Source organism: Vigna radiata, unplaced genomic scaffold, assembly GCF_000741045.1.
Source record: "Vigna radiata var. radiata cultivar VC1973A unplaced genomic scaffold, Vradiata_ver6 scaffold_147, whole genome shotgun sequence".
NCBI classification, from domain to species: domain Eukaryota; kingdom Viridiplantae; phylum Streptophyta; class Magnoliopsida; order Fabales; family Fabaceae; genus Vigna; species Vigna radiata.
Window position 1 is genome coordinate 675,326 of NW_014541973.1, and position 10,508 is coordinate 685,833.

The window sequence follows — 10,508 nt, forward strand, 5'->3', positions numbered from 1 at the left end:
GTCCATAAGGTGTCAAGACACGGTAGGTCTTGAGGTATCTAGACACGGTCGATCTAGTGTTTTGATGGACGTAATGGTCCATAAGGTGTCAAGACGCGGTCGGTCTTGAGGTATCTAGACACAGTCGGTCTAGCGTTTTGTGTGTTTGACAAATAGTACACAAGATATGGAACTGGAATACTTCATTGAAATAATTCTGAAAGAGAAAATTGTTCCTGGAAGGACAATGAATTAAAATATAACAAAACTTTAACTATAGTAGAATTTGAGATGGGTGACGTTCCATGTGTTAGGAACATCTTTGTCGTCCAGGTATTCTAGTCGATATGCTCCGTTCTTCAAATCTTCGCTGATTCGGAAAGGTCCTTCCCACTTGACAGCTTGCCATGTGCATTATTTTTTCGTGCATCACCCCGTTTGCGCCAAACAAGGTCGCCTTCGGTGAAATTACGGGGCTTAACTTTGGTAATATAGCGCCTGGTTATCAGTTGTTTCTGAGCTTCATTCTTGATCAGGGCAATCTCGCACCTTTCGGGTAGGGTGTCGAGGTTCATCCTAAGTTGTTCATCGTTGAGGGTCATATCTTGTATGCGCTGTCGAAGGGATGGTTCCCCCACTTCGACTGGTAACATGGCATCAGTGCCATATGTGAGATTGAATGGGGTCTCACCTGTAGATCCGTGCGGTGTGCATCTGTAAGCCCAAATTACTTCAGGAAATTCTTCGACCCACAAGCCCTTAGCTTGCCCTAGGCGCTTCTTTAACTCGGAGATTATGCCTTTGTTTGCAGTTTCGGTTTGTCCGTTCGTTTGGGGGTGTTCTACTAAACTTGTAACATGTTTGATGCCAAGTCCCTTGAGAAAGTCTTCCAGTGTACGGTCAATGAATTGCCTACCGTTATCAGTAATGATTCTCTGTGGTATGCCGAATCGGCATATCAAGTGCCAGATGAAGCTTTGTACTTTTTGGGCGCTGATTGTTGCAAGGGCTTCTGCTTCGATCCACTTGGTAAAGTAGTCGATTGCCACAAGGAGATATTTGCACTGTCCTTTTGCGAGCGGCAGGGGTCCGGCAAAATCCATTCCCCATTGAGCAAAGGGCCATGGAGATATGATGCCCATCAGTTCGGACGGAGGAATCCGAGTGTCATGTCCATGGGACTGGCAGGAGATGCACTTTTGAACGAACTCTTTGCAATCTTGTTCAATTGTGGGCCAGTAGAAACCCGTTCGTAGTATCTTGGCTCTAAGCGTTCTTTTACCCGAGTGAGAGCCACAAATGCCATGATGTAGTTCCTGCATAACATACTTGGCTTCTTCGCTAGACAAACACTTCAACAGAGGAGTAGTGTACCCACGTCGGTAGAGATCATCTCCTATAAATGTAAAACGAGCGATTCGTTTGGAATTGGCCGCACTTATCCGTGTACCCTGTTCTTGCTTAATCATCAACTGTATTATATCTTGCCGCCAGTCAGCCTTGGACGAAATGACGCTGGTGGAGCATGTCTCTAACAGAGGCTTTTCCAGTGTGGTTTTGATTACTGAAGTGAATTGGGAGTTTCCTCGGGCATGTGTCAGTTTGGAAAGTAAATCTGCTCGGGAATTTTGCGCCCTGGTACATGGGTGATTTTGAAGGTGGCGAACGCTTTAATGAGGTCGCTGACTTTGTGATAGTAACGTAATAAATGATTGTCCTTGACTTGGAAGGTTCTGTTAATGTGCCCCACAACCAATTGAGAATCCATTCGGCATTCTAGGTGTTCAATGTCTAGCTCGGCGGCCAAGAGTAATCCGCTGATTAGGGCTTCGTATTCTGCCTGATTGTTGCTGAGCTGGAATGTGAAGGATATTGCTTGTTCGACAAGAAGACCGTTCGGTCCCTCCAGTACTATACCGGCTCCTCCTCCTCTTTTGTCTGAGGATCCGTCTACGTTCAAATTCCACACGGACGGTTCGGCCGTCGGGGGTAGTTCTGCTGCGAAATCTGCTAAGTGCTGGCCCTTGATGGAGCCCTGTGGTTCAAAACGCAAGCCGAATTCAGACAATTCGATGGACCAGGAGACCATCCTTCCTGCTAGATCTGGTTTCCTGAGAATTCTGGCGACCGGATGGTTTGTTCGAATAATAACTTGGTGGCTTTGAAAGTATGGGCGGAGCCGTCTTGCCGCTGTTAGTAGAGCCAATGCTACTTTCTCCACCTGAGAGTATCGTTCTTCGGCCCCCTGCAAGGTTCTGCTAACAAAATAAATGAGCTTAAAGATCGGTGCCTCTTGAATAAGGGCGGCACTTATCGAATGGCTGGATGCGGACAGATATAGTTGTAAGTCAAACCCTTTTGTCGGACGGCTCATGATGGGCGGATTGGTCAATATGTTCTTTACGGTGGAGAAGGCCGCCTCACAGTGATCGTCCCAATGTCGAGGGACATTTTTCTTCACGTTTTTTAGTATCGGCTTGATATGGTCGGAGAGCTTCGGTATAAACCGTGATAGAGCGGTGAGGTGTCCGACTAAGCACTGAACCTCTTTCAACTTGGTTGGACTTCTCGTCTCCAGGATTGCTCGGCATTTATCTGGGTTGGCCTCAATTCCTCTATTTGTCAACATAAAACCTAGAAATTTACCAGTCGACACCCCGAACGTGCATTTAGACGGATTCAGGCGCAACCCGTACTGTTTGAGTTGGTGAAAGACTTCTGCTAGATCCTTCAAGTGTTGTTGATGGGAACAGCTTCGTACCACCATGTCATCCACATAAACCTCCATGCACCGCCCAATTTGATTGTGGAAGATTTTATCCATGAGTCGCTGGTAAGTCGCACCTGCATTTTTCAGGCCAAACGGCATTACCTCGTAGCAGTAATTGGCTTGTTCAGTTATGAAAGTCGTGTTGTCTCGGTCTGGAGCATACATTGGGATCTTGTTATATTCGGAATATGCGTCTAGAAAGCTGAGGACTGTGTGTCCAGAGGCGCCATCTACAAGTCGATCAATGCTGGGAAGGGGGTAGTTGTCCTTGGGACAAGCTTTGTTGAGATCAGTGAAATCTACACACATTCGCCACTGACCGTTCGCCTTTTTCACCATGACCACATTCGCCAACCAAGTGGTGTACGTTATCTCCCGGATGAAGCCAGCCTTGACCAGTTTGTCAACTTCCTTCGGTACAGCCACCCTTTTTTCGGTACCGAGCCTTCTCTTCTTCTGCGCTATTGGTCGAGCCTCTCGAAATATGGATAACTTGTGTGTGATAACGCTGGGATGGATCCCTGGCATATCTAAGGCGCTCCATGCAAAGAGTTGATTGTTGGGCTTCAGTAGTGTGGTTAGGTTGCTCTCTTGGACGAGAGTGAGATCAACCCCTATGTTAGTAGTTTGCTCAGCATTCTTCCCCAGGACGAACGGTTTAATCTCCCCCTGGGGTTGAATTCGATCGTCTGTGTTGGTCCGGGGGTCCAGGTCGACCAGGATAGCTTCAGGCCGTTTCTCTTTTTTATAAGTGATGGCTTTCAAGGAAGCGGTGTAACATTGTCGGGCGGTTTTCTGATCTGCTCGAACGGTGCATATTACGCCGCTTTCGGATGGGAACTTCATCGCCAAATGAGGAGTCGACACGATTGCGCCGAAAGCGTTTAGGCAGGGACGCCCTAAAAGAGCGTTACATGAAGTATTTGCTTCTACCAGCAGGAAGCGCACACAGATTTCTCTGGCTTTGTCACTGGTGCCCAATCGGGTCCTCAGGTCGAGGTATCCCCGGGTGTCAACACGTTTACCTGCGAATCCAACGATCTGTTCGTGAAAGGTTGTTATCGCATCCTCAGTCAGCTCCATCTTCTGGAATGTTGTCTAGTATAAGATGTTGACCGAACTTCCCTGGTCTATCAGGACTTTGCTCACGTCATATTGTACTATTCGGGCTGTAATGACCATAGGATCATCCTGTTCTGGGTCTAGGGCGTGAAAATCCCTGTGGGTAAAGGTGACAAAGCCAAAGAAGGCCATGGAGTCGACAAAATTTCGGAGATGGTGTTCGGGGTCTGTTGTTCCGTCAAATTTTTCAATTTGGGGGGAGGCCGATCGGGCATTGTAGCCTGCATAACCTCTTTAGTGAAAGGTAGTAATTCAGGCGATCGTGGAGGGCGATCGCTGTCATTGTGGCGACCATCGTTCTGGCCGCTGTTATGGCCGACGTTGTGACCGTCCCTGTGGCCCTCATTGTCGTCGCCAGTACGGGTGTTGTCTTCTGTCATCTTCGGTCGTCTTTCTTTGAGTCGGGCCATCTCTTCAACAAGTTTCTAGTGTGCCTCCTGTTGTTGGCGGATCATCTGAGTCTGTTCCTCCAGTCGAGCTTGGAGCTGTCTTATGAGTTCTGTGTGATCGATACCGTCCATGCTTCTGGTGGTCACCATAGGGAGTCTTCGCTTTCGGCCCCACGGTGGGCGCCAAAATGTTTCGATAAGGATTTCTGAGACCGAAAGGACTAACCTTGATGACGCGATTCTGCTTCTTTTCTGGTAAGAGATCTTCAAATACCTTCGTCGTTCGTTCTTCAGACCGTCCGCCAAGTTCCAATCTTCACCCGAGATGGGGGGTACCTGTAAAGGCACTCCGACGATCAAGTTAGATGTCAGTGTAGGAAGACCCTCAATACTCAGCAAGTTGATGCTTAGAATGGAGATAGGGTTGATACTCAGTCAGGTGTGAAAGTCTGAGTGTGAGAGAATGTGAGCGTACCTTGTTTTAGTTCTTTATTTATAGGCTTTGGATTGGTACGAGATTAACAGAACAAAATAGCATATAAACAGAATAAAATATAAACAAACTTACCTGGTATATCTCTACTGAGATATTATTTGGTACGTGATATATGATATTGTTCATTTATTCGTATTTGCGAGATGATGGGCCTCGAACCCAATAGAGCTGGACCATCCTGATGATTCGGCCCATTTGATTAGCAAGCTTGGCCGCTCGGTTTAGCATACCGAACGTTAGATATATACTACCATACAAGAACCAAATAAATAAAATGATAAATAATTTGGATGCAGTGTGAAAAAGTAAAAAAAAAAAAATCTTTATAAGTACATAATTATAGAATTATATTAAAACATTTGGGATGTTTTAACTCATTTATAAAGTATACACTTATATTGTTTCTTATTTACATTATACATTTAGTATTTTTTATCAAAAGACAAAAACATAACACTTGTCATATGTATTCAATATCTTTCGTGGTTGTCAAACAAAAATATAGAAAACAAATCTGTCCAGTGCTAATATTTATAGAAAATACAATTAAATATTGAGATAAAATTTATTCAAAAACCATTGGTTATTCTATGTCATTATATGAAGGAATACAAATTTTACAAAGATAAAATTTATATAAAAATCTTTATTCTATAGTGTTATATGACGAGATACAAATTTTATAACTGATTTTAATGTCAATTTTAATTATACAATTTTATTTTTTATTGATTTAAAATAAGTTTATTATTTAATAAAATAGAAATATAATCCTATAATATTTATAACCACGAAAAATTTACGCAACTCTTTAACTTAAACATAACAAAACAATACAATTCCTTATTTTAGTTTTGCAAAATCATTAATATTCTATACATGTTAGAAAATATGAGATTTGTTTCTCAACACAAAGAGGGGTGAATTGATGTTTTATAAAAATATTCGCTTTTGAAATCTTTTTCACAAATAGTATGAGTCTTTAAACTTTTCTTGAACAACAAGCAAAAATGTATGCAATGTAATAGTATGCGTATTCGAATAAAGATAGTATGTAATCGATTAATGTAGAGAGATAGAGAGAAGAAAATTCAAACTCTGAGTTTTATACTGGTTCGGCCTCAGCTACCTACATCCAGTTTCCTTTCAATCAACCCGAGATTGAAAACCAATTGCACTATAAAAATCTGAGTTTTTCCAACAAGGGCTTTACAACGACCCCACTGTCAAAATGTAAATCACTTTTCTAACTCACTAATCTAATATAGCCAAATACAAAAGACTTGTAGCAAGAACAATCCTCTCCTGCAGTCACCCCTTTGAGAACCCTCTCAAAGTACAAAAACTCCTCGTTCTTCTTCGTGGAAACACGCATAAGGAAACAACAACACAGTGTTTATGAATCTTCTCCTAATCACGCAACAAGCACCTCAGTTGTGCAGAAAGATCAGCCTTTTCAAATCAGTCAATCTTGTCTCTCAAGAAATCTTCAAGACTAGTGCACCACTTCAATTTCTTGTTTCTTGGAGCGTTTGATCACCTCTATAAAGCTTTTCAACTCAATCAGAATCAGATATGAAAATGTTAATCTCAATTGTCTTACAAAAATCCAATCAATGTGTCTATATATAATATTAGTCAAATCTGATGCATTTTAAACTATTATTCTATTAATCTAATAGGTTACATTGAACACTTGTAACAAATTAACAACAGCCAAAACATTTAATTGAATGTTCAATTAATGTAATCAATTTTCATTAAATGCTTAGTCAACACATCTAAAAATATAATCGTTGAAACAATTATGACAAGTATGAAACAATTTTCAAATCTTTAACAGACTTAATTGAATACATAATTCATGTAATCGATTAAGCTTTAACACTTAGCATAATTTTGAAAACTTTTCTTCTCAGAATTCATCACAGCACATTTGAAAAAATATATGTGCAAACACACAAGTTTTAATCGATTTACCAACTAACGTAATTGATTCAAAACTTGTTGTTTTGTCACAATTTAAAACTCAAACTGTCTGATGACCTTAATTAATTATCACAAAATTATAATTAATTAAGTCATAAATATGCTTTTTGTGCATGGTTTTTCCATTTCCAAAACAATTATTGTGCATACACAGATATGATTACTTTATAAACACAATAGTATACATCAGTCAATACAATATATCAAATGTGACAATCACAATATGCATGTACAAATTTCATAGTAAGCATAAACATATATAACTCAATACATATGTTTTTATTAACTATGTATTGTCATCATAAAAAACAAACATCAAAAAATAGATTTAGCTTACATTGTGTTTCTTGTCGAACAACATATAAAATTACATATGGAAACGCATATACATTCATGCTAGTATCTCTTAATAAGTTTAAGCAATATAAAACATCAATGCTACATTGATTATACGCGCAAAACAAAAATAATTAATATAAATATTATTACAATTTTATTTTTATTTTTAATTTCTCTAATAATTAATTGGGTACATTTGGCTATCATTCTGTACATTTTTTTTAAATGAGAAACTATATATTTGCCATGTTCCTTTAAATATTCACAGGTACACAGAACTCTATAAAATGAAAGAAGATCACTTCTTTACATATGTAATCGTGAAGGCAAGTACAAGCCTAAGTTTTAGGATTTATTAATTATTTCAATTAATTAGTTATCATGTTTTGGTAATATATATTAATTAATTAGAAATTTCTCTTCAGAATTTTGATGATGTGCATTGTTATTCCAATCTAATGCAGGGTGCTGGACATGTGGCTCAAACATTTAAACCCAAGGAAGTTTATAATTTGATCAATAGATGGTTTTCATTTTCTCTTATCTAAGATTATGCTTCAACTTGATGGATTTCTATGAACCCAGTTTTTTTTTTTTCTCAGTATCTCTGAAATCATAATTTTATCTATTTATAATTTATTAGGTTGAGAAACGGTTATATAGCATTAACACCTTAGTTCTTTCAAAAGTATATCATATCAATAATTTGACAAAAATATTATATTAGATGATTTTTTTTTTCTCTCTATCCTTACAATATTCTTTCTATTATGTATTTTTATATGGTCAGACATTATGAAGTTTTTAACGTCAGAATTTTTTTTTCTATTTTATATATGTAATATTTAAAAATAGGTGAGTGACATAAAATTATATAAGAAATAAATGTTGACATAAAAACTTTTCATTTATGTCGGATACTAACGCATTAGACATAAATAAGTGGTTTAAGTTTAAATTTATGTTGGACCATGCAATATTAAATGTAAATTTTGAATTTTTTTTTTTAAACTCATTTGGTTTTGTCTCAAACTAAAGTTTAAAATACATTTTTTTTAATATAGTACAACTTTCAATTAAAATTTCAATAAATAAGTCTAATTAGTCTGAAAATGAGTTAAACAAGAAAATGACTTAAAGTAATCTATATAAGATATAGAGGAGGAAAATGTTATCTTTTCTCAAAACTAAGTAATTACATAGCTTAGTACGTTTATTAGAGGACACATATCTTTAATATTTTTTCTGTACAAATTAAAATTAGGAGCTTAAATATTTAAAAATGATAATTGAAAAACAAATTAAGAGATTAAAAACGAAATCATCAGATAGAAAATAGATCATTGTGAATAATTAACCAATTCTACCAATCCATTAAATTGAATATATGAATTAAATCTCAATATCATTCAATTGAATTTCTATTTATTTATCAAATTAAGATTCAATCAATTCCTAATTTAAATTATAATTTCATGAACTTAAATTGATATCACAGCAAAATTAAAATTAAAGAAGAGAAGAACAAAGTCATTACAAAGAGCAATTGGTACCATAACTGAATTTGTATGATTTGATATTGATTATGTGAATTGATCTTTGGATATTTAGTTCTCTATTATTCAATATAAAAAGCAAAATTAAAGAGAAAAGAAGAAACTGAAATCCTAAAAATTGTGCAATTGCTTTCTTAGTTTGATTTTGATTTTTGAAAAAATATTTTAATCATGATTTGTTATAATTGAGTTTATATAAGTAACTTTTAAGTTGCATAAATATTCTTTGAATATTTTGAGATGTGTTAGTATAGTTGTAGCTAAATTGAGCTCGTGAAAACGTGAAAATAAATTGGTTAAAATTTCATCACACATTAAAGATAAATCCAGGAATATAAAATAATCAAAACCAAAAGAAGTCAAGTCAAACATTCCATGAAGAATGCAAGAGAAACATGAAAACATGAAGAAATTTGGTTAAGGTAAGAAGAAAAGGGTAACAAAAAATTGGACCTTGTGGTTTTCTCTGTTATTTTTTTCTACAAAAAGACTTTGATAATTGATAAATGTTTATAATAAAAGATAATTCAGATAAATATATCTTTATATATTTTATTTGATATATTTTAAATAATTACCTTATTTAACTATATCAGTAATATCAAAATATATTATTTATCAAATCTTTTTGAAGATATTGGATTATTTAAATCTCCATAACAATAAAATATATCTTGAAGATATTGGATTACTTAGAAAATAAATGGAGAAGATTACATTATCACAAACAATATTACAACAACAAAAAAACCCAAAATAGAGCCTCGTCCAATTTCTATATAAAGAGACTTAGGAAAACACATTAGGGAAGCTTTGGAACCGTTTGGGGACCTAATTTCGTCCTCTCCATCATCTTTCACATTCTTTACTCTCTCTTATTCTATTTTTATGTTATTTTTACATTTCATGGAGTGTTAAGCCTTTGTTGTAATGTCTTAATTGGATTTTGAGGTTAGATGAATAAATTTGTTTGTTCTTTTAATTTTTGTTGTGATTTATTTTTATCTATTTCTTTTGCTTATTAAAAGTAAAAATAATGATTTTACATTGTAACAAGTTAGCATGGTGTTAAATCTACATAACATATCAATCGTATGAGTCCATGGTGTTAACACTCTTAGCAAGTGTACTAGATCATATGAAGTAATAATAAAATGGTAAGTCCAAGTATCGTTTTCCAAGAGACTCATGGCACTAAACTGTGGTGCTTTTGCTTAAGCAATCAAGACTATAAGAACAATATTTTGGGGTTTTTGAATATAAAGTACGGAAAAGTAAACATGAATGCAATTTGATCAATTGAGGTTAAACACAAAAGTGGATGGATGATGTTGATAATATGAGATGGATTTGTTGCTAGGGTTCAGATTTCACCCAATCACTCTCATATATCTACTTTTCTTATTAAATTCGCTTTATTATCAATTGCCATGCAAACTTTCTGATTTACTCTAAACCCAATTCTTGGCGAAAAGAGCCTACTATTAATTACTAATTTATTATCTCTAGTCTCCCTGAGTAATTAATAATGCATTAAAGGATAGAAGCAAAATACAATTGATTGTCCTACCCCTATCTCTAGGCAGTATTGCTTAATCAAGGAATCTCCTATCACTTCATGACTTCCCCGTACGTTCCCGTATCGATAAAGGCAAATGTCTTCTTACCGAATGAGTTAAACGATAGAAGCATTAAGCATAGATAAGAAACCCAACAATTGATAATATAAGCATATGAATAAAATAAGGATTTCAATATAAGAGAGTTTAGAGGTTACATCTTTTCCCAACAACAAATAACTAGGTGAACAACGGAATGACAGAGATAGAAACCCTAAAAGGAGGAAAGGAGAGTTGTCACCATCTCCA

At 36.2% G+C, this 10,508-nt stretch overlaps 1 protein-coding gene across 6 annotated transcripts in view; it reads left to right on the forward strand.

The window, feature by feature from the left end:
• The window catches only part of LOC106778674 (serine carboxypeptidase-like 18), a 48,808-nt gene extending 41,027 nt beyond the window's left edge, over nucleotides 1–7,781 (forward strand). For 2 of the 6 annotated variants that reach the window (XM_022776287.1, XM_022776289.1), the window contains 2 exons: nucleotides 7,353–7,410; nucleotides 7,549–7,781. In XM_022776287.1, the coding sequence (XP_022632008.1) occupies nucleotides 7,353–7,410; nucleotides 7,549–7,632 (142 nt within the window). In that variant the 3' untranslated portion in view covers nucleotides 7,633–7,781. The remainder of the gene's footprint in view (nucleotides 1–7,352; nucleotides 7,411–7,548) is intronic. The other 4 variants (XM_022776286.1, XM_022776288.1, XM_014666661.2 and 1 more) reach the window with 3 other exon arrangements.
• The last annotated feature ends 2,727 nt before the right edge of the window (nucleotides 7,782–10,508 follow it).